The sequence below is a fragment of the Agrilus planipennis genome, unplaced genomic scaffold, assembly GCF_000699045.2.
Source record: "Agrilus planipennis isolate EAB-ADULT unplaced genomic scaffold, Apla_2.0 scaffold32, whole genome shotgun sequence".
Lineage (NCBI taxonomy): Eukaryota > Metazoa > Arthropoda > Insecta > Coleoptera > Buprestidae > Agrilus > Agrilus planipennis.
In genome coordinates, this window is record NW_020439506.1 from 343,339 (window position 1) to 368,522 (window position 25,184).

General features: G+C 33.9%; 2 protein-coding genes across 7 annotated transcripts in view; one reads left to right on the top strand and one right to left on the bottom strand.

Annotated features, from left to right (window-relative positions):
- The window catches only part of LOC108735737 (ribosomal protein S6 kinase alpha-5), a 65,819-nt gene extending 54,374 nt beyond the window's left edge, over positions 1-11,445 (top strand). For all 5 annotated transcript variants that reach the window (XM_018467858.2, XM_018467860.2, XM_018467859.2 and 2 more), the window contains 3 exons: positions 8,155-8,293; positions 8,558-8,735; positions 8,792-11,445. In XM_018467858.2, coding sequence (XP_018323360.1) covers positions 8,155-8,293; positions 8,558-8,735; positions 8,792-10,559 — 2,085 coding nt within the window. In that variant the 3' untranslated portion in view covers positions 10,560-11,445. The remainder of the gene's footprint in view (positions 1-8,154; positions 8,294-8,557; positions 8,736-8,791) is intronic.
- Positions 11,446-11,805: 360 nt separating this feature from the next.
- Positions 11,806-23,332, bottom strand: LOC108735736 (lysosomal alpha-mannosidase-like). Of its 2 annotated transcripts, none has more exons than XM_018467855.2 (17): positions 23,208-23,332; positions 22,996-23,136; positions 22,715-22,817; positions 21,020-21,101; positions 20,774-20,959; positions 20,512-20,717; positions 17,730-17,866; positions 17,519-17,652; positions 16,891-17,122; positions 15,352-15,551; positions 15,100-15,299; positions 14,844-15,037; positions 14,407-14,783; positions 14,067-14,343; positions 12,647-12,776; positions 12,311-12,585; positions 11,806-12,256 (listed from the first exon to the last, which is right to left on the bottom strand). In XM_018467855.2, the coding sequence occupies exons 2-17, from the start codon at positions 23,107-23,109 to the stop codon at positions 11,942-11,944; spliced, it is 3,162 nt and encodes a 1,053-aa protein (XP_018323357.1). In that variant the 5' UTR covers positions 23,110-23,136; positions 23,208-23,332; the 3' UTR covers positions 11,806-11,941. The 2 variants fall into 2 exon arrangements, with proteins under 2 accessions (XP_018323357.1, XP_018323358.1); XM_018467856.2 differs by having other exon boundaries at positions 23,204-23,332.
- Positions 23,333-25,184: the final 1,852 nt, after the last annotated feature.

Below are 25,184 nucleotides of genomic sequence, written 5' to 3' on the forward strand. Positions count from 1 at the left end.
TCGATTATGGTAACGTGCCTATAACGTTGAGGTGAGCTACGCCGGGATTCGTTTCAGCAAGTAGATATCCATATATTTAAATGGACCTTGTTGGAGCATGCGTACTACAGATGGCGTTTACCGCGCCATTTGTGGTATTTTTTAAGATAAAAATACTTATTTTTTATTTTGTATTAGCAGTATTTTAAATGCAAATATTTAAAATAAATCACATCTCTAGCCAAGTAATATGGAGTAGCAATTAGGTATCTACTGTATGTTGTAACCAAGTATAAGTCGCATTTGCACTTGAAATGTTAATTTTCATTTCACGTCAGATTGATGGAAGGGAGGTATGGGTACCAACATGCAAAGGTCACAAAATGTTTATACATATCTCTGGGGAACGTTAGGTTTTCAAATTAATTTAAAATACAATATCTGTATATGCATAGGTGTATTGATGACCTCTGGAAAAAATCCAATAAACCTCGCGTCTATCCTTATCCTTGAGCAGTTACACACTTATTACGGTATTGTACGGTAGTTTATTAACGACCTACAAACAATTGACGAAAATTCTTTTTCAACATGCCTACGTACCTACCTCGCAGGCGTCTAAACTGATATTAAAATATAATGAACGTGTATTTTATTTCGCTAAGTAGTAAAATCGCAAAGGTATCAACTGAAAATAACAACGGCAATTATTAACACAATTTACATAAATTTCTTGGACTTATAAACATCCATACTATTTAATCAACAAAATAGGCATACATAGAAACATCAAATAGTAAAATGTAATTAAATACGTATGTACGTAATAGTAGAGAGTAGCGTGCCCCTCTCCGACTTTCATGAAATTTTAGTACAGTACGGTTTCCTTATTCGCGTTTTCATTATTCCTGGGTGAAAAAATTGTAACCCAGTTCCTGTATTCGCTGATGAAAATTTCATTATTCGCGGTTGCAATCGGTAAACAGAAAAGGATTCGGCGTCATTTATCAAGGGAATTGACCGCAATAGACCGCTGGTGCCTAGTGTGAATTTTTCCAAAAACATGGGTTTCTATTCTAAACATTGTGAACGCTGCGAGATAAATATATAATTTTTTGTATGGTAACAGACAAAGGTTCACACTAACTCGGTACGTTTTTGGTTTTTAATAATATGGTCATTAAAAGCTTTTGCAAGTGCTTAAAGTTGATGCTTCTTGTAGGATACGTATTTTCAATAAAAATTAAGAAATTAAAAAATGGCCTTCGACAAGCTTTAGAACAAAGCTTTATCTATCTTACTACAAATTTTCAAACCTCTGTTCCAAACATTAAACTCATGATATCTAGAACCGATAAGCACGTTTTATTCTACGGCGCGTGTACCACTGAAACCCCCAGAATGTATCGGCATCTTTTGAGAATATACAGTTGATACGTGCCGAAGTGGCTTTTATAAAAAATCTAACCGAGTAGAAAAGGATTCGGTGTTATTTTTCAACGTATCAGCATCTTTTGAGTACTGTTTGCTCGTGCCGAGACGACTTTTAGTGCACTAATATCATAATTCAAAACAAGAAAAAATCAATAATTTTTTTAAACTCTTGCCTAAAGCTGATTGTAACGATTAATTTTAATTGCGAATTTATCAATACATTAATTTTATTTTGATACATATTGGTTTTATTTTGGAACCTTAGAACGTATCCCTATGATTCCATACTAATTACCATTCCATATGCACGGTTTCTGTATTCGCGGCATATTTATGGAACGTATACCCCGCGAATAAAGAGCTTTTACTGTACCTATGTTGTACTATTCGTTATACTAACGAAGAATAAATATATACAGGGTGACCCTAAAAAAACACGCAATATACTTTGTACGGTCAAACCGAAAGTTTAATCGAAAAGATTTTCAAACAAAACTTGTTTTCTGTTTCGATAGGAGATCGTCTGGGTTATTTATATTTGATATACTATGCAAAAATAAAAAAATATTTTTTTTTCTAGTCAAATCACTTGAAAGAAATCAAAAAACATTTGAATATCATCGCAATTTTTTCCTATAACTTCAATTGGAGTCCTATTTGACATGGCTGCCATTTAAACGAAACCTTATTTTTCTGTTTTTGAACACTCTGTTTAGCAAATCATATCCAAACAATACAGCCGATCTTGTATTAAAATAGGGAACAAGTTTACATTTTGGACTATTTAACTGAAAAAAAAAAACGATTGAATATCGCCACAATTTTTTGCATATATATTTTCGCATTCTGAACAACTTTTTCCTATAACATTATCCATTCAAGTCATATTTTACATGGCTGCCATTTAAAGGAAATCTTTTTTCTATTTTTGAACACTCTGTGTTGTAAATCAAATTTAAATAATACAGACGATCTTTCATTAAAATAGGGAGTAAGTTTTGTTAGAAAAAAATTTCGATTAGACTTACAGTTTGGCTGCAATGAACATGTTGAGCCACCCTGTATATGATGTGGGGGGGGTATTAAAAAATATGTATGTGTATTAAGTAATCTCCTCCTCCTTACCCGCTCACCTTCGACGCAGTTTAAAATGAAATATTTTTGGGATTACAAATTTATCGACATCGCGGATATATTTCTTGCTACATTATATTAACCGTAAAAGGGGGAGGGGAGTGTTACAAATATTTGACACCTTTTAAACAACCCTCCTCTACCCAACCTTATAAGAAATATTTGCGGGATGACCACAGCCTTCCCCCCTAATCCTCAACCTTAGATCTTGCAAAATCCAAAGCAATAGAAGGTCGAGGATGAGGGGGGAAGGAGGAGGGGATTGTTGTATATATTTTTTTAATACACACCCCACCCCCCTCACATCACATACAGGGTGACCCAATATGCTCATTGCAGTAAAACTGTGAGTCTAATCGAAAAAAATCGAACAAAATTTGCACAAGATAAAAATAGGAGGTCGCGGGTGAGTGGTGAAAGGGGGGGTTGCTTAAACGTTGTACAAAATTTAAAAAAAACCTTTCCCTTAGCCTAATCTTACATGGAAGATTTACGAGAAATGGAAAACAAAGCTGAAAAACATTGACATATATGTATATTCGTGATCAGCATAATTACAATATATTAAAATTTCAAGAAAATCGGAGAGGTATACAGGTACGCTAATTTGCACCGTTATCATGAAATATTATTTACCAAATAAATCGAAATTTCTATTTGCTTCTTGGGCTTTTTTATTTTTAGCATAATGGCCTTTTGTGTCAGTCTTATTGTAACTATTAGGTCACATGTTGACGTCATTATCTTCTGCTCACTGGCTTATAGGGTTGCCACCTTTTTGTTAAGCGAAAATTTTTGGGAATCACACATTTTACTAAAATTATTTTTCAAAAAACCCAAGGTCAACTAGTATGATTTAGTTTTAAAAAATGCTATAAAATTAAAACTTTGTGTTAATGTTCGTCTTGGGTGGTGTATCTGGCGTTTCACTATCAATATCACTCATATTTTGTGGTAGTACAAAACAGCAAGCAGGAACCCACAACGAATGTATAAATTCTACTTGCATGCACAATAAGTGTATAAGGCTCGGTGAATACCGGAAAATAAACCGAGCGGCATGGCCTAGAGGTTTAGACCATTGCTTAGCATTTGGGAGGACGCTGGTTCGATTCCGGGGGCAGTCTGTCGTGGTCCAAGTTTTTCTGTGGTTTCCTTAGGTCACTAAGGTAAATGCTGGGGCAGTAATATTCCACAGATAATCTTTTATTCTCTTCTGTCTTCATTTCGTCCGTCTTATCTTTCTCACCCGAACCACTACCCACCCATTCCCACGATTCCTGAAGCACGCTGAAGGGAGCCTTCCGCCCTACCTTCCGTCGTAGTCCGGAGGGACTGCCCGCCCACCAGCATCACTGGTTGTTGGAAATGAAACACCCAAAAGTTTTTTTTCCGAAAATAGGCAGATCATACAACCATCCTGCAGAATAAGTAAGCAATAAATCTAACTATTCAACAACATAGCAAACGTTGTTCTGATTTCTCATTTGTTGTTCCTAGCAGCGTTTTTGAATTAGAAAATATCTATTGCTTGGAGAATGGTAGGAAAACCAACCTTTTTTGAGTGTTGACTGGTACTGGGTCTTGTTAATGAAAAACCTAGACCGGTGGAAAACCGACCTGATAGCAGCCCTACTGGGCTACTACATTTAAAGCGTATACAGCTCATCTAATGAAACTGCTCAATAATTCAGAATTTGCAAAATTCATGTAGTATGTAGAGGTAGTTTAGAATTTCGTGGGTCATGACCTTGAGTTGCACAGTGACAAAACTCCGCATGTTCATTGTTTCACTAAAAACATTGGCCGTCTAACCGTCGTCGTTGATATGGTTAGTAGTCGAATCAATGTTTTTGAAGTGTACTATATTAATGCAATAAGGTCGCCCATTGCGCATTTCTCGGCCAAGGATATTTTAAAATACCTTCTACCTATCTACAAAGTGAACGCGTGAATAAAACTACCTCTCTCCAGCTAATACGACTGGGGAAGTACCAAATATGTACGTATGTAGGGGACTCACAGCAACAACTTAACAACAACGGTGAAATCGGTTTTTAAGGCATTGCTTTACATTAAAGAAAGTTACGTAGACGGACGAATAACATAATTAATGTACTGGTGATATAATGCGGGGTTTCTGTAATGCGCAATTGACATTATCGTGATTCTACTACATCTACTAATACACCTGATTTTTAATCGTAAACTGCTTTGTCAATTTTGTTTTCAACCTTTCGGGTTATCTAATAAAAATTGACATAACACGTGCCAAGATTGATTTGCCAATTCAGAGGAAAGTTTCATTGGAATAACCTTCATTTTTAAAAATTGTAATTATGTATGTATTGTACAGTCAATTCTCTTCCTGTAGGTATATGTAAGTCGAAAAATAACTGACGACAAAATGTTTGCTTGTGCTTGTAGATTACAAAGCATTGAAATGTTGCAAGGTGGCTTACGTAACTGTTAACTTCTAGAATAACTTGCACAGGTAGTAGCCATGGTTAAAATTGAAGGTCGGACCCCGGTTTATCGCAACTAATAAACTAACAGCTGTTTACGTACATTTATCAAAAAGTTCCTAGTAATTTTTAAGCGTAAAATTTAACAAAAATTTTATAGAAAAAAATCAAGCACAATTACATTTTCAAAGAAAAAAGCGCATTCATTTAAACAGATTTATTTCTTACCTATTTGCTTACCTGTGTTGTATTATTAAAAAAATCTTGCAGATGGTGTGAAGATATAATGAAGTAAGGTATAAATATGTAAGTGTTATTTTGTAAAATAACCGCTATTGATTGCGCAAAATAACATGAATTAAGTTAGTGGGTCAGTAAAGTATGTCAATAATCATCAGCGAAGCTAAGCAAACCGTTCTTGTTCTCTGTCATTGCATTACTACGTGATAACAAGAGACAGTACATATATACATTATCTATGAATATACAAATATGTAGTTATAGGTAGTTGTGGGTATTTTGTAACAGTTACATGAAATTCTCAAACAATTTTAGCAGTTTTAAAACTTCAATTTTCGACCTTTACATGTAATACCCACAACCCATTATGATACGTTACCAAAACAACAAACATTGTTAGGTACAATACAAGTAGGTACGGATAATACCTGTACCGAAGTGAAATTATATAAAAGCAATAGAAAGTGCTTCCTTCTGCTGTGATCTAGGTATCTGTCTATCGATTGGTATGCCACAAATGTTAAATAGAGCGAAAAATAAAAGTGAAACGTTTTACAGCAAAAATAATTGTTGAACACTTACACAAAATAAAATTTTCAATAAAATGCATAACTTTTGTATGAACATGGGTATCCCAACAGTTACAATTTTATTCACATAATTTATTTTATCCAACTTCAGTTTTTTCTAATAAAATTTGTGATTGGTTCTATTTTTTTGTATTAATGAAATAAATACTGGTGTGTTGGAAGGCATGAATAGTTTAAATTTTAAAGAAATTGTCCTTGACACGTGCTTTTAACCTAAATCCGTGTGCTCGAAACCTACAAAGGCGGTGCGTTAACTGATGGAGGTCTCTTATTGTACCAGTAAATTTCAAATAAAAGTAACTATTAATATGAATTTAAATACTTTTATAATTGGATGCTTTTCTTGTTACCAGGTGAAAATACTGTACGGTTCCATAATAATAATAATCATAATTAATTAATAGTGGAACATCTTGTTCAGGGATATTCACAAATTTCGTTGTGCTAAACATACACTTTCACTTGGTAGGTTTTATGCTTTGTTGCAATTTTGTTTAGTTACGAAGCTCGTTTCTTTTAGTCATCGTTTATGATAATAGCGATGAGACTAGACTAAAAATTATAACCCACACATCAGTTTTACATGATTATGCAATTACAAGGGAGAGTACGATTAATATATGTACATTTTATAGTTAAACTGCAATTCCATTTTACGGTTAGTAGTATTTTACTTATCGGAAGTAAATTAAATGCTTATGATTTAAGATGTTGAGTTTCTGTAACATTGAATGTCGTTTTTATCTTTGAAAAAAAAATTTTTGTTTCATTTGCAATAAATAGTGAAAAGGCGGCAACGTTGTCACTTGCTCACTCTCTTCGTTAGTTCATACACGACGACCTACTTGTTCCGCTTTCAAGTCAGAATAGCGGAATCGTCGCATTTTTACCTTTTTCTAACTGTATTTTCACAGTTATTAGGCTCATTTAAAACTAACAAGTCCTCGTTCAGACACGGATATTCCGGTAATCAAAATGATCGATTTTTCGGGATACCTATAAAAATAAGCGAAAGGCATATAATTTATTCGTTTATTAATTTACCACAAACAAAATATGTCAAATAAAAAAAACATGATAAACACAATTGCTATCTATTATTACTACTTATTTATTAAAAATAATACTTTACCGAAGGAAAATGCACTTCGTTATTATTGTGTATAACCTCTGTACACATGTATAAGAAGGGTATAATGCAATGAGTTATAAGTAACAATTATAATACAGTCAAATTTCTGTAACTCTTCTTTTATACTCCCTTGACGTAAATTTACATTTATTCCAAACTCTTTAACATGAATCTGTCTAAATTTTTCTCAAATTCGAGATTCCAGTACGTGTTTTACATTGTAGATTATCTTTTTAATTTGCGATTAAATTTTCCTTTTAAATGGAATTTTCTTTAACTCGAACATAACTGGTTGCTTTTATGAAGTTCTAGTTAAGGAGGCCTGACTGTAATACATTACTTGATGAAACTGTAATACTTATATAAGCGTGACTTATGAATAATTTTTTTAATATCTTTATCGATTAAAGTTAAAAGAAAACAAAAAGTCTGTACAGAAGTTAGGAAATATGTGTGTACAGTAACAGTGAACGATTGCAAAAGTAAGAGAAAAAAGTGAAAGTTAACGAAGTCCATTAAGTATTGGGTTACAAAAATTTTTCTTAATATATCAGGTACTTGCTGTTTATAAACTTCAATTTAAAATAGGTACTAGATATGAAGTACGTATGCTTTACTTTTATCTATATAGGCGTTTATTCACATATAAAAACTTAGATAAAGTATTCTATTAAGTAACTTGTTAATGATGACATATGTGGGCGTTTATTTCATAACATCCGTTAATATGGAATGTAGTTTCTTTTACAAAATTGAATATCAATGACAAGTAAAACAAGCGTCAAGAACTGAAATGGAAATGCTATTATTTTATGTATTTTGTAGTACTTTTTGTTAAGAAATACTTTACAATAGGTACAACAGAAATGTTTTCATTTAGTATCTACTACTTATCTAAAAACAATAATTATTTACTTAAAATGTTATTTCTTGATGTAGCCTCCAATTGGAACACTATTTTTTTATTGGTTAACGCAATTGTGTATGCTTTTTTTTTATTTATTTCTTAACTTCAATGGAGGCCAACTACATCAAACCATAATGATTGAAATTAAGAACTAGTAGGCAATAATTAAAGGTTAAATTCAATATAAAATAAAATATTCCTCATGAATTAATATTAAAAATTTTTGTTAACGGTATACTTCTGTCTTATTTTGATTAATGTTTTTTATTTCAGGCAGTAGACTGGTGGTCTGTAGGCGTATTAACCTATGAACTTTTGACGGGGGCATCACCGTTTACCGTTGAGGGTGAAAAAAATACCCAACAAGAAATCTCTAGAAGAATATTAAAAACAACCCCTCCTATTCCTGATAGTAAGTGTAACATTGACAAAATAATTTGCATATCTAGATTATCATTTTCAAATCGTAAAAAAACAACGTTGTTTTCGATAAGCTCTAAGTAAACTTTTAGACAGAATCGCAGAATGTAATGCAGTGAGAAATGTTCTTTAATAATATAATTAGCTACTAGTCTCAAACAAGATATTGAAATAAAATATTTGAAAATACCAAATTACAGATTGGCATATATTTATTATATATTTTTTTTTGTAATGCTATTTTCTTTTATTGAAGGTTTAGGGAAGGACGTTGCTGACTTTATAAGCAAACTACTTGTTAAAGATCCGAAAAAAAGACTGGGTGGTGGGGAACGAGATGCTGATGAACTGAAAAGGCATCCTTTTTTTAGGAGTTTGGATTGGGACTCGTTGGCAAAAAAGAAAATCCCATCCCCGTTTAAACCTATTATTAAGTACGTAATAATTTTTCTTTTTTTAATAAGTTATTATTATTTTTTTAATATTGTAGGTGCGAATTGGATGTGTCAAATTTTAGTGAAGAATTCACCCAGATGCCTGCAACAGATTCGCCAGCTGTGGTTCCTCCAAATTACGATAAGATTTTTAAAGGATACTCGTACGTGTCGCCGTCTGTACTTTTTTCAAAAAATACCATTTCTGATGATATTTTGAAACCAGTTTACCGACAAGACGATACGTCATCGCTGGTTCAATGTCAACTGAACGACTCGCCATTTTTTAAAGCATATAGCATAGATTTAAATGAAAAAATATTAGGTGATGGTTCGTTTTCGATTTGCAGGAGGTGCGTTCAAAAAAGCACCGGATACGAATACGCTGTGAAAATTGTTAGTCGGAAAACTGATTGCACACAAGAAATTAGTTTACTAAGAGCATGCCAAGGACACCAAAACATTGTTAACTTGCATGATGTAATTATAGACGAAGGACATACGTACTTGGTTTTCGAATTATTGAAAGGTGGCGAACTGTTCGATAGAATTAAGAAAAAAAACAAATTTACAGAATCAGAAGCATCGACGATAATGCGAAAATTGGTTTCTGCAGTAAGCTTTATGCATTCTCGCGGAGTCGTCCATCGCGATTTGAAACCCGAAAATTTGCTTTTCGTTTCCGATTCAGAAGATGCAGAAATTAAGGTTGTCGATTTTGGTTTTGCTAGGTTAAAACAGGAAAAAGAAAGTTTACATACGCCTTGTTTTACTTTAAATTACGCAGCACCTGAAGTTTTAAATGGCAATTCCAAAGGATACGACGAAAACTGTGATTTATGGAGCTTAGGTGTGATTTTATATACAATGCTCTGTGGTCGGGCTCCATTTCATACGGGTTCTCGTAACGACAGTGCAGCAATCGTTATGGCGAGGATTAAAGGTGGAGAATTCGATTTTAGCGCACCTTCTTGGAACGGCGTTAGTACTGAGGCAAAAGCTGTCGTCCAAGGTTTGCTGACTGTCAATCCTGAACAAAGAATGCAAATGAGCCATCTGGCCAACAACTCCTGGATCCAAGGAAATCAAACCTTCCATCAGAACTCTTTAATGACACCTGGCGTTCTTTCTTCTAGCGGTTCCGCTGAAAGAGGCCTCCAAGCCACGTTCGACGCCTTTCACAAAGCAGAAAAGGAAGGATTTCGACTACAAGATGTTCTTAATGCCAAACTGGCTCAAAGACGTCGACTTAAGAAAAGTTCCTCTGATAATTTGAGCACGTCTTCTAGTAGTTTTACCAGCGAAAGTTCATTAAAAAGCAACCCCGCAACGCCTTTGTCTTCTAAGTCCAAATTTTCTCTCGACCTTAAAAAGACTGATAGAGGAAAGACGAAAAGTAAACCGAGTTCCAGTTCGCTCGAACAAAGAGATAGCGTTTTCGATTTTGGTGATGTAAAAGTAAAAGAGTACCTGAATACTATGAGCACAGATCTTCTCGATACAGTTACTGCTCAAGATAAACAAGTCGAATTAGTCAATAAAGATGCAGCTGCCGAAAAGAATAGTTCAGAAACAAAACAGAAACGCAAAAGAAAAGTTTATCAAGTGACGAGGAAAAGTGAAAGAATCAGGCGAAGGAACGAAATTGACGCAGATCCTTTACCGTTTTTGATGTTACCATACAGAACGAGAAAGAGAAAGTTAGACGATAATAGTTCAAAAGATGACGTTAAAAACAATGACGATAAAACAGAGATTTCTGGCCCATCAAAGGCAAAAATTAGAAAAAAGACTAAGAAAGCAAAACGGAAAATTAATCGATAGTTTTAGTTATAGTAGTTTTCATTTAAAAAAAAAAATTAATTTAGTAAAGCGTTGTGGTGAACAATTGTGATAAGGTAACATAAGGCAAAATGAATTATGTTATAATAAATGAATTTTACAGTTATTGTTAGCGAAACGGAAGGATATTCCAAAAGGGTTTGTTATGATATGAACGTAAGTGCACTTCATTAGGACAACTTGTTGTAGTTATCGTTTAATTTTTAGATAGATTGTTCTAATACCAAATATGTTGTAATATTATGTTTGTAATTATATTACAAACGAGCGGCGTAATTATTTCAATAGTAAATTATTTATATTATATGGTACATATTAACAATAATTATTATTGTAACTGCGTTATATACAAAGTGAGTAATATTTTTATAAAAATAAAAAGAATCAGGTGAGTGGTATGCTACGACGTGCTGATGTTACCTTTACCAGAAACAAGTATTTTTAGTAGGAGTAATTATAAATTTTATTTGTGTTGTATTTTGTTAAGTTTAGTCGTTTTGTGAATGGAATCAATCTATTTCCATGAGCATATAGAGCAAGCAGTAATGAAAGGAAAAGAAATTTTAAACTCGATATTTTCTTTTGCGTCTAGTATACTTCTACTTCTTTTATGACTAATTTATAAAGTGAAAATGATTGATAATATTCGCGTATCAGTTCTTATATAACTGGCTCGCATTAATTGGTACTTTTAATCTCGTTCTCTATATTTTATGGGTTCACTATTTATGCTCCACATTTTTTTTGTCAACTTTATTTATACATCATATTATGTATATCGCACTCAGGTATTTATTTGCTGAGAAAAAAAGTATACAAAAACTTGTCGTTTGTTTTTTCGCAATTAAATTATTATTTTTTAACTGGACTTTGTTTTTCTTTTGCTGATTCCTGCCTACTACCTTGAAAACTGCCTGCCTACCGTAATTAATCTAAACCTTTTATATCAAATTAATAGTAAATGAATAAGTATACCTAAAACAAAAGGGTTGGTATGTACAGGAAGTGAAAGTAAAATTAGGAGCTGGTATAAAAATTGGAAACGGAAAACTAAAACTTAACGGTTTTAGATATCACAAGATGGAAAAAACGGTAGACATAAAACTAAGAATAGCACAAAGTTGAATTGTTTTTCGCCTTTAGCTAGTGAATTATTAATTATTTGTGTTCTAATTTGCAAGAAATGCGAAAATCATCTCAGGATAGGAAGGAATAAAATTTTACTGGCTCTTCATGTATCATTTTAATTTTAAGTAATTTATAATCAAAAAGTGACTTAGTAATAATAATCTCCATAGATTAGTGCTGTATGATACATTATAAACATATATTTATATAAAATAATGACCGGTTTTAAATTATTACTATTTCTTCTTTATATCCAAAATGAAGGTTCTTATTTGCATCGGTTTCAGTTCAATTTTAAGTTTATTTGCTATAGAGAACGCTGGCATCGTTTTGTTTGATACTTTATCGGTAGTCGAAATACTATTTGAATTTACTAGACTTTGTTTCCATATTCTCCATTTCGGATCATTGTTAGCATTTCCGTGAGTTATTTCAGCTAGGTTACTATTGGCGGTGTAATTAAAGCGTAATCGTTTGTTTTCTTCTAACCATTGATTTGCGCCGAGGGTTGTTTCGCTTATGGAAGTTATTTCGAATGGTACAAAGAGATTCTGGAATAATAAATTTAAGAAAATGTAGAAATCGTCATTTACATTTTTACTCACATAAAGGTCGACTACTTGCGAGATAGACAAAGTGGGATCCTCGCGTGCTTCAAACACATGTTCTAAGCGTAGCAAAAAAGATTTTCCTATCCATGGTTCAAATGTAAGAATTTGAACATTTCTTGGTAAAGCTCTAGTTAAACCGTTATATACTAACAGGTGTTTTGCTTTATATTGCTGAAATGAAAGACCATTCGTGGGGGCTAAGAACGTCCAAGCCGATAGTAGCTTTCGTTGTGCGACATCCTTTTGTTGAGATGCTAGACTCTCACTTTCTGAAATGCACTGGTTAATATTAACAGTGACTAATGCAGTGATGTTAGAACAACTAATTACCAGTAGATTTTGAAAACAATCCAGACATTAAATAATGCGAGCCTCTTACCACAAGACCTTTACCGTATGCCTTTTCCTGTAAAGCTTCATTAACACCGAAAGCATCGTCGTGTATGCAGTCTCTGTGAACCTTTAAAAATATCTTTATAATAATCTCAATAATATAAATTTCGCTATATAATCTATATGACAGGGATGCACACTGTCACCGCTACTTTTTAATCTATACATCGAAGACACGATCAACATCAATTAAAGACAGTACAACTGTAGGGAGAGATATACAGTGACCAAAGATTAGTATACTTAGATTTGCAGATGCTACAGCAGTATTAGCATCTAGCTAGGAGGAGTTAGAGATAGCTTTAAATAAAATGGAAGCAGTATTGACAAAACAATACTGTACGAAAATAAATAAAAGTAAAACAAAAATATTGGTATGCAAGGGAAGGAAAAGTAGGGAAGGAGCGAATATAAAGATGGGAGACGAAAAATTAGAAGAATTTGCCGATTTCTAGGAATTTAGGAAGTCTAGGTACCTAGGAAGTCAGATAAGTCAGGATGGAAGGAGTAGAAGGGATATAAAGTAGAGAATAGCGCAGGATCGAGTCACCTTCAATAAAAAGTCAGTTCTATGCTCGCGAAAGGTTAATTTAGAAATTCGAGAAAGGTTGTTAAAGATGTATGTTTCGAGCACGGCGCTGTACGGGTGCGAAACATGGACAGTGAACGCGGTGGAATAGAAAAGGTTAGAAGCGTTCGAAATGTCTTGTTACATACGAATGATGAGGATATCGTGGATAGAGAAGGTTAGAAATGAAGAGGTATTAGAAAGAGTAAGCGAACAGAGGACTCTATGGAAGTCAATAAGAAATAGACTAGATAGGTTAGTAGGACACCTTCTCAGGCACGAAGATCTAGTCAGAGACATATTAGAGACAGAAACGGGAGTTAGGAGGGGTAGAGGTAGACCTAGATTAGATTACTGTTCGGAGATAGTTAAGGATATGGTTTGTAATAGTTAATAGAGTGGAGGTACGTGTCCAACCAGTCTTAGGATTGATGACCTTCTGATGATGATGATGATGATGATGATGATGATGATGATGATGATGATGATGATGATGATGATGATGATGATGATGACGAAGATCTAGTCAGAGACATATTAGAGACAGAAACGGGAGTTAGGAGGGGTAGAGGTAGACCTAGATTAGATTACTGTTCGGAGATAGTTAAGGATATGGTTTGTNTATGATGATGATGTTGATGTTGATGATGATATATTCTATAATCTATATAAAGATAGGCACATATTTATGTGTTAAAACAGGGAATAACTATATAATAGTATTGTAAAAACATGAAGAAAATCTACATGTTCAAGTTTAATGCCTGTTTATTATTTTAATGTACTTACCATGAGCTCAATTTCTCCGTCGGTTAAACTGGATCCTCCTTGACTCCTATCAGTAAGGATACTTACTTCCAAATCCTTTTTTTCGTCCCGAATAGATATTTTCGATGTTATAGGGTAATAGTTTGCTGATACATTTTCTTTACCAGTGAATTTCCACGTCGGTCTAAAATTTCTTACCCTTTTTAAAACCTCACGACCATTAGAATCAGTGTAAAATGCCGAATTGGTTTGTAAACCAGTAGTGTATCGAGTGATAATTTCTTTTCCGTTCTTCTGACTGCGCATAAAGCATTATTTTAGTTTTTACCAGATGATAAAACAAAAAATGAATAATAAATACTCTTGAGGAATGGGTCCAATAAGCCAATCGAATTCTACAAAATTTTCCATGTTGTAGATGCGAATCGTTTGACTTATCCAGTCGTTGAAAGTCTGTCGTATTTCAGCGGTTAAATTGCCTAAATAACTTTCCACTGTGGCCTTTTTGGATATCGTGTACGCGGATGTTCCATTTGGTCTAAATATGTATGCACCCGACGATCTAAGCGCCGCATTTGAATTACTTCCAACAGCTCCACCATACAATAAAAATTGTTGTCTCATTGGTATATACATTCCATTTAGGTGGATACCCGCAAGAAGCCCTGTATTTTCGTCGTATGTGAAGCTTGAGGTATTTGTTCTAATTTCCACATTTCCTTTGTTATTTCTGTACATCTTAATTTCAATAAAAGTAAAATTTAAATAGCGTAGGGCGATTAAAACGAATAAACTTACAGTGGATTCAATTTTATTAAATACTTCATCCTCATCCGATTCGGTACTATTATTAGTTACATAGAATGTTTTGAATCCCAGCGGCGGTAGATCCGCAGCTAAAAACAGTATCTCGTGGGTAGCAAGACTTTTCCTCCCGGGAATTTTCAAAATTGCTCTAGGCAATGGTATTTTCTCAACTGGAATTGATTTTCCTGAAAGTATATGATATGTTCTTTACTACTGATTAATTATTCATTTAATTCGGAAGTCTTGCCTTCAGGATCCAAGACAATAAACTTGACATCGAGTACAGGTAAACGAACGTAATGATCGACTGGGCGACTCAATGGATTATAAATTGTAACTACAAAATTAGTTTCTTTTTCGGTAAGAGCGCATTCGCTAATATTAAACTGGCATTGTTGGTATGGATCTGGGGGTGGAGAGCTACGTGAACCGTTAGTTGATAATTTTCTTGAAAAAAGTAAATTTTTTTTAAATTAACAACAAATAATTATTTTATTACTTTAGGGCTGCTTTGCTGACAATAGAACATTCTTCAATTCCCTTACTCAACATACGTGCGTAATCGTTGGCAACATGTTGCTTTTCGGTACCAGTTACAGCATCGTGGTGTTGCATTACACCCATTGCTTCTCTTAGTGCGTTTAAGTCAACTTTGTCTTCTGGACCTAGGTCAGCTAACGCGTACAGTTGTTTACAGACCTATTAAAACAAGTATTTTTTTTTGATGTGAAACTTCTTTACGCACGGTAGGGTAAGTTCGTTTCATGCGAGTTGCTATGTAACGAAATCATGCAACGCATTTCCCACGCTGTCTGTCCCTTCGTATGCTTAGATCTTTAAAACTACGCAACGGATTTTAATGCGTTTTTTTTAATAGATAGAATAATTGAAGAGGAAAGTTTATATGTATAATACATGCATAATATAATAAAGAAGCACTGATAATTTTAGAGGCTTGTAATGTAATGTAAATAAACATTTTTTTGCGCTTAAATTGCAAGCGCTGGCTGAACCCTACGAGATAGATCAAAATAATGTTCTACAGTATTGTACACCTTTAAATGGTCTACAAAAAAGTCCGGGATGATATATGTCTATCTCTTAGGGATAACCCACAATAACCATTTCTTATCCTTTACTTTTTACGAGAAATAGTCGCTTATTTACAGTGGTGTTGTCCAACCAGAACGCTCCGGAACGTCGTTCCGGTACTTCCTTTTTGGACAGGAACGTTTTCCGGAACTAAAGATGATTTCTGATAACGACAATTGGCTGACGTATTGAAAAAAAATTAAAAAGAATTGCTGATTTTTTTTTCTAATTTTTGACGAATTTTTATATGTATTATTATAAACAAGGGTTTGAACCGAACCCGAACCGGAACAAAAACCGGAACGAACCGGCTTGTTTTTCCGAACCGTGAACAGGGCCGATCCTGGCGACGGGCGAAAATTGGGGGAAATCCCCCCCCCCCGTCGTCGTCAAATTTGGGACATGAGACCGCACAGAGCGGCCGCCTACCCAGGATCGGCCCTGTCTATATAATTATATATACGCGTTCCGGTAAAAAAAAAATTAGCACAACACCACTGCTTATTTACGAAGCGATTTTAAGCAATACAGCATTAATCCTTATCCAATTAAGTACTTTTAAATACATTGTGCATTTAATATAGATCAATATGGCTCTTTACAGCATGTAATTTAAATGAACATTTTCGAAGATATTATTACAGACTTAAAATGCAGGGACATAGCGGTTGCGGCGGTACCGGCCGGTTTGTATTGTCTAATGACAAAAAAGCTGTGATTGTTGTATATGAAGACGTTCTATAGTATATTTACTGTCAGCATTGCACCCGTGCGAAGCATAGTGTACAAATAATGCCATTAAACCAATTCCTTAACCCCTGTCTCGTTATGTTTGTGTATTTGAAGAAGTTTCACTTCAGTAGCGTGTTGTATCGTATAATTACACGTTGTATTTTTCTTTTTTAATACACTTGGTGTAAATATTTACTGAACATATAAGTGTTACCTGTAAAAAATTGTTTCCTACTCTTTCGAATCTTTTTATGGTAGGACGAGAAGTAAAATATCCTGTCCAATAGGAATGTTCGTCAGATGCGTATGGAAAAAAGTCGTCAGTCTTCACCATCCATGTTAAATTTTTTTTCTTTGCTTCTTCATGTACTGATTTTAAGTAGCACGACGGAGTTGAGTAGAGTAAGTTATACTTAGATCCTTCCTTTTGTTTTAGGTTAATATGCCTTTATTCAAAAAGAAATGATACTTTCATAGAATACAATATTTAGAAACGCTATTTTACTTTTTAGAATTAACTGAAGAGAGTTCTATATTCGGGTTTGATGGTCATTCATACACTGCTCACTTCAATTTCAGCAAAACTTACGCCCTCGTCACGTTCCCTAAAGTTGCCAAACATAGAAGCTAGTGCAAAAAGTTAGATAGACTAGGAATCATCCAAGGAGGTGAGCTAATCTTGGACCACGGCCATCAAACCCCAATATCAAATATTAACAAATGACGCTGATAGTGAATGACTTACCTCTTTGTTTAGCATTAACCTTTTTAAAATTAATAATAAACTAGCGCGCTTTAAAATTATGGTTTGTTGTAACTTTTTTCGAAACTGAAATACTTACATAATCAATTTATCTAAATTTTTAAACCATATGTTTGCATCTTGGTAGTTAAAATCTTCTCCCATTGTAACTAACACATTATTAGAACGATAAACACGTGTCATGTTCTTTACGTAATCTAGGAAATTACTAATCTGCAAGAATTGAATTAGCTTAGGACGTGCTTTTTATTATATAGGTGTTTAATAAATGTGAAAATTATTAATTGTACCTTTTTGTCGAGATTATAAATTGGGCTTTTTTTACTATCTATTATTGGATCATCATTGCACAAAATATCAAAACAGAATCCTGGCGGTGGTGAATAGGTATTGTACAGCACGCTAGTAAATATATCGCTCTGACTTCCTAGAAATACGTACATTCAAGGTTATTTAGTATATTGAATTTTATGTTTAGTAAAAGCCCCACGGTGTTTAAGCAATTTAGACTTTTTAAATAAGTAGCCTTACGGTTAATCAGTCAGTTACTCTCTTAGATGTCACTACCATAAATAAATTTTGTTATCTCAAACATTAAAATTATAATCTAAAACTTGCAAAACAATATTTTTAAGATTAGTTTTTGGTTAGCAATTTATTGAAGCCAATAGTTGTGTGGAGGTAGCTTTCAGAAATTGCTAACCAAACTCAACTTTAAGGTGTCATCATCATCATAAGGTCGTCAATCCTAAGACTGATTGAACACGCACCTCCATTCTTTCCTATCCTGAGCTAGTCATCGCATTTCCTTAAAACTAGAACATCCCACATTCGTAGCTATTTGCGAACCTCTTAACTCCTGTTTCTGTCTCTAATATGTCTCTGACTAGCTCTTCATGCCTGAGAAGGTGTCCTACCAAGCTATCTCGCCTATTCCTTCCATAGATTCCTCTATTTTTCGATTCTTTCTAATATCTATTCATTTCTAACCTTCTCCATCCACGGTATCCTCATCATTCGCTTGTAACACCATATTTCGAACGCTTCTAAATTTTTATTTTACCCTGCGCTCGCCGTCGATATTTCGTAATCAGGTAGGGTCGCGCTCCAAACATACACCATTAGCAATCTTTTTCGAATTTCTAAATTGACCGTTCGAGATGTGCTGATATGAAATAAAAACATCGAAATCGGCATCCATATCTAGTAGTTTCGGCAAATAGCTGTCTAAGAACTTAATATTCCTTACTAATTTGGTATGCGTGCTTTTCGCGTAAGAACATAAGTTGTTCTCAAAGACTATGAAACACATTACTATTAAATTTAAACACAAGCACAATTTCGTCTAGGTTGACCGCTATTCAGAGTACCTACATATAACACTAACGGTAAATATGTGTTACAAATATCCTACTAAATTGCCTGCTCTCTAGTATTACATGTATAAATTATGCTTGTTAAAGTGAAACTACTTTTCCGCAAATTTTTTTCATCCATCCATCGCATGTCGCATTACAGCCGACTACGGTGTAAGGGTAAAACTGAAAGGCGCTCGGCAGAGCAGCCAAGGCCAACATGGCGGCGCACATGACTCGCATGAGCCAATCGTATAGCATTTATATTCTCACTCATTCGTGCAAGTGTATGGCAATTACATTTATAGACTGTGAAATTCAAAGCAAAGATGAAATTATTGATAGAATAACTGAAGTTCAAAATGATTCAATGATTTAAATAAGTATTGTTCTCAGCTTTTAACATGCGTCTATCAACTGAACGATTGTATTTATTATGCATTCCATACTCTCATAAGCAGATTGAAATTAAAATTTACATTTGGATATCTTGTCTACCATTGATTTTCCATTATCATTCCCATTTTCCAATCATTAAGATAAGATTAAGAACGCAATTTTCATTTTAATGCCCTAAATCAAATGATTTTCCGAAAATTTACAGTTAAATGTCTACAATCCGAAAAATCTCACTTGCATCGTGGTTTCATAAAACCACACAATTGTTTTTTTTTTAATTTAATAATTTGCTGCATGACTTTCTTTCTACTAGGAAATACGACAGTTACTAGTTAATACCAAGTATTTTAGAATTAAAAAAACTGTGACGGTTTCGTCCATGAGACTATTTACGGGAGGAGGTGCCAACTTGAAAAAATGTAGGCTAGAGTTTCAAAAGTCGAATTTCTCTGATTGTCTTAAAATTTGCACGACCATTCCGTTTTGATCAAAACTAAAGTACCTAACTAATTGGATGTTTAGCAACGTAACTTAAAAGTTGAATTTGGTTAGGAATATTGCCCTATTTTGAAATATATAATCTTACATCAGAGCTCATCATTATGGACTCTCAGTATTAGGTAAGAATGGATAATCACATTTTCATAAACACTTTACAATACGCAAAGCAATGTACCAAAATTAATAGTGATTATGAATTGAAAAACTTGTAAAATCCAAATTTAAGTTGACGAAGTTACAAAGCAACTTTACTAACCATAAGCTAACGTTCAAAAGGTGCACATCTCAAAAAAGTAAACAAAAGAAAACTTCAATATAAAAACAAAGGCTTTCACGGCCGGAATCCATAGTAGAATGAAGATTCGGGCTACAGGGCCGTGGTCTAAGTGAATTATTCTGTCCAGACGTCTCGTCAGCTACTGCGGCTGACATCCTCAGTGGTACGTGAACGTTCACGTTGTCGACGCAGCACTACCACTGAGGATGTCAGCCGCAATAACCGACGAAACGTCTGAACAGAATAGTTCACTTAGATCACGGCCCTATAGCCCGAATCTTCATTCTACTAAAAGAAAACTTCTTTGAAGCTCTTCCTGTTTGAGTTACCCTGTAGGTGTCTTTTTTTACGAGCATCATAAAATGCTTCAAGATAATCGGAGGACTGATTTTGGGAACTCCAGCTAATCCAAATTACTCTAAAATTGGAATTTTTACTAAACGCAAAATTCAATTTACTGAATAGTATTAAAGTCTCTCATATGCAGCTGAAAGGTTATCAGCTATCTACGGCAAATCCTTTGTTAGTGTATTTTAATACCTAAGCTTGCACTACTTTTCCAGATCATTTCTGCAGATTTTGTGTCGAATCTGGCACGTTTATCTTGATAATCTATTCTTCCAAGAAATATTCCACTGAATCCCAATTGAGAAAAGAGTGAGGCCATTTCCCTGCTATGTCCAAACGGATCGATTTGCCATCCTATTTTTGGATGAGAACATACCCCGAAACTTTCGTTTAGTTTTCTAAAGTGAAAAATGTGTTGGCGATAGATCGAATACGTTTCTTTCCTATAAAGTACCTCAGTCCCCAAGTAAATTGGTCGATAATCGATTGATAATGCGTGACGGCTTCATCATTCATACTCCACGCCCCACCAATTATTTCCAATTGACCGTTGTTGATTAATTTTTTAAATTGAGCTTTCACTATATCATGTTGCTGAATCCACCATTTCCAAAGAAAAGCAGTTTCCACATAAATAAATCTAAATTATTGAAGTGTTATTGTAATTAATTGCTGTGATATTTGAATAAATAAATATTACCTCCGAGATGGGTCTTTCCTAAGAGCATCCACAACTGAATCAATAATATATTGAACTCCTGCTTTTTGAATTGTATTATTGCCTACAATTTTTGTTCTTTAGTAATTAATTTAAAAATAAATACATATATTTTTTTCAACTACGTCTATCTGAAAATATCACATGCTTCTTACAATAAACAATATTCCTAACGTCATATTTTTCAAAAGATGCCCGCCTTTGATGATTGCAATGAAATTCCTATTGCATACGATTTTATAGAAAGTAGAAAGTAAGATAAAAATTAAGTATGAAAGTTTATATGGGAGCTAGATGTGTACGGAGTGAGCAATTTTCTACTTTCGACTATGCGACAACTGGGTAACTATAAGGGATACTAAAAATGAATGGCGGCTTCTCGATCTCTTTTTTTTAAGACTATTGGTGTTAAATAATTCGAAGTGGTCTGTATTCTGTCGAAACTGACAGAAGCGGATCGCGATTTCGATCTTTTTGGATCTCATCAGCGCGTCGCAGGCAGCTCCGACAGAACACAGACCAACTTTTACCTGCTGTCTTAAGAAAATACTACAAACGGCACAGTGAACGCCATCTGTAGCGCGATGCTACATTTTAGGATTACGTATTTTTTAACAAGGTCCACTTGTGTGGATATCTACTTGCTGAAAACGAATCCTGGCGTAGCCAACCTCAACGTGATAGGCACGTTAGCTTAACCGAATAAAATAATTCGAAGTGGTCTGTATTCTGTCGAAACTGACAGAAGCGGATCGCGATTTCGATCTTTTTGGATCTCATCAGCGCGTCGCAGGCAGCTTCGACAGAACACAGACCAACTTTTACCTGCTGTCTTAACAGTGCGTTTCAGAAAATACTACAAACGGCACAGTGAACGCCATCTGTAGCACACTAACACTATTGGTGTTTTTCAAAAATTGCTATCGCCTTTTGTTTTCGCGTTATAAAGAAAAGTTGAAAATTTTGAGTTTTGGCTACATGTCCATATCTTGGTTGTTCGTAACATTAGAAAAAAACAACTTTTACGTTCTTCAAGCACTTTGTTATTTAGAACACAGTGGCGTCGACACCATTGTGTTCTATGTAACAGGAGCCTGAAGAAAATAAAAATTGTTTTTTTTACAAACAATCAAGATATGGAAATGTAGTCAAAACCGAATTTTTCAAGTTTTGTTTATAATTTGAAAACGAAAGGTGATAGCAAGGTTTTGAAAACAGCAATAAATTTGTCTCAAAAAAGAGATCGATAAGCCGCTATTAAATTTTTTGTATCTCTTATAGGTAGTTAGTGAGTTGTCCTATTGGAAATTTGCTCACCCTGTACATTCAGGTACTATTTAATACAATTTTTTTAAAAAAGTGCAAGACCCAAGAGTTAGAAATTGTAATTTGATGTGGAATATCCAACAAGCATATTAATATTTTTATGCCCAAAATATTCGATAAAGGGTAATAAATGTCACTAACAAGGCAACAATGTTTTATGATAATGTAAACATTAGACGATTTATTTTTTTTTTGAATGTTTAAATTTAAAATAATAGGCTATTAACTTAATCTTAAAATAAAGGAAACAACTATCCAAGAAGCAAATGAAAACGATTAAAAATATCGTTACAATCTGTTTTTAATAAACAATGCTACCTTTAACAGCATTTAAATTAAAATATTACTTACTGCCATAATAATATTGATCAACAGTTTTTAGCCAACCAACATCGTCGTGGGTGTGAGGAACAATATGAACATTAATGAGATCTCCTTTAGTAGGATTGCAGGACTAAAAAAAAAACTCCCATAAAGATATTTTATTAATTTATGAAAACGGCAAAATATTCCATGTTACATGTTACATGATAAAGTAAAATACGGAAATGAACTAAACAATTTTAATTAATACTCAGTAATACAATTTTTTACAATAGCAAAATAAATTAAGATCTGAGGCAGGCACTTACTTGGTAACCACACGAAATTTTTTGGTCGTCTACTGGTGTTGAAGCAGTTAAAGACACTACCCCAAAAAGTAACACTAGTACATCCCATCTTTGACCAAACATATAAGGATCCATACTAAAATCCTAAGCGTACGTAGTGTTCTAAATTAAGAAAAAAATAAATAAATTTTTGGTTCACATGCAACGTATAGCATTAACAATAAAATACTTGCTGTTTTGTTGACAGAAACGGCCATGTACTGCGCTTCAAGTAGACAAATAATTTATAATTCCTTATCAAGTAATAAAAGAGCTAGTTCATGGGTCAACTACGGAACTTTACTAACAATTCATCAAGCGGAGTAAGTGCTGAAAACCGAGTCTGCTGCGATAACCTATCTTGAAGGAGGAAGGAGGGAGTTGACCTAGTATACATCTACATATTGCTTTAAATTTAATTCCGCTTGTAGTATGTCAACGTTAAGTAACCTTTTGAAGTTAATGTAATGTTTATTGTTGAAATTACTTTTTAAGTCCTTATTAATTTGGTAGCAATTGTTTTGCACAAGGAGGCGGGATTTCTGTGAATCGAAATATTGTGTATCTCAACTGATATAATATACAATATATGCACGACAATTACAGAGGGTGTTATAAAGTCAATGGCGGACTAAGCCCGCTGGAAGCCCAGGACGGCAAAATGAGATGAGACCCGGTCTGCACAAAAACTGATGTATTAGCAGTATACATTTTGCAAAAACTGATGTAGATTCTATTTGCGTATGCCCCAGTCCTCCAACTTAATGAGAATTTTGATCTTATTTGGGATTTCAATAAAAATTTCTTTTTAAAATTTGGGGGCCCCCAGAACCAAAGGGCAGGCTGACTTCCTTCCCCTAGTCTGCGACTGCCTATGCTATAGTATGTTCACCTTTTATAATGTAATTTGCGATGGCTATTCATGAAACATTTTCTTGGTAAAGGCTTTCGCGGTCAGCATGTGAACTAAAGGCCGTCGTGTGTTTTAGAACCGAATCTGAACAGTATCAGTTCAAACATTTTGTTAAAAGATAAATTCTTTCTTTCCCTGATTTGTGTAGATACATATATGAAAAAGAATCAAGATCAGTTCGAGTCGAAGTAACTAATAAATTTAAATTGGATATTGATGATTTCATTTGTCATGAATGTGGCCAGAATTAGATTTTTAGTTTACCAGCTGACTGAAAGTAATTATTAAGGCTGATTGATAATACCAAATGACCAGAATAAGTATATAATTTAAACAAAACGTTAAGAAAGACCAACAAGTTTAATTAAACAAACAATAAATGTTTAATTTTGTAAACAAAATGTTGAATAATTATGTTGATTGTGGAATGTTAAAGAATATGTTGAAGTTTTGTTTTTTTTTTCTTTATAAGAAGCAATAACTGTGTTTCTTGATAATTTAATTTCATTTTGTGATGTTTTGTTTAAAATATCTGTGATTTAAGCTGCAAAATGTTCCACTTTAAAAATGTCCCTAAGGATGGGGAGAGTTGACTCATATCCCATTTTTGATTCAAATATATATATCACATTTCAGTACTATAATATCGAAAAAGTAATTATGCATAAGTAAACCTAAATAAATAAGCTACATAATACACTACACTAATAAACAAAAAGCGGTTCAAATCTCCCGGACTTCCCCTAACTACCCAGAATCTCATGTTCCTTTCGTACGTTTACTGGTACATGTAATTTGCGATAGCGATTTGGCTGGAGTTCCAGAAACGGACGAACCTAGGTTAAGTAAGGTTAGGGTAGATTCATATTGAGTCGTGATACCTTTCGTCAGATTTTTTACGTTACCGTCATAAGGTCGTCAGACTAGTTAGACACGCACCTCCACTCTTTCCTATTCTGAGCTATCATTCCCATTTCTCTAAAACTAGAAAATCCCACATCCTTAACTATTTACGAACAGTAATCTTATCTAGGTCTATTTTTACCCCTCAGAGTAGCCCTTCATGCTTAAGAAGGTGCCTTACTAACTTATCTCGCCTATTACTTACTGATTTCCATAGAGTCCTGTGTTCTCCTATTCTTTCTAATACCTCTTCATTTTTAACCTTCTCTAGAATGATTAAATATTTATTTATTAGTACAATAATTTGGCCAAAACTAAGGTAATAGGTATATTACCAAATATATTTTACGCTAGT

Excerpts from the sequence above, each read along its gene's own strand:
- LOC108735736 (XM_018467855.2), bottom strand. The coding sequence starts at position 23,109 with ATGGATCCTTATATGTTTGGTCAAAGATGGGATGTACTAGTGTTACTT. Across the intron at positions 21,102-22,714 it reads TGATCAATATTATTATGGCA|GCAATAATACAATTCAAAAA; the intron begins GTAAGTAATATT and ends CAAAAATTGTAG. Across the intron at positions 20,718-20,773 it reads CAATTTACTTGGGGACTGAG|AAAACTAAACGAAAGTTTCG; the intron begins GTACTTTATAGG and ends TTTTCACTTTAG.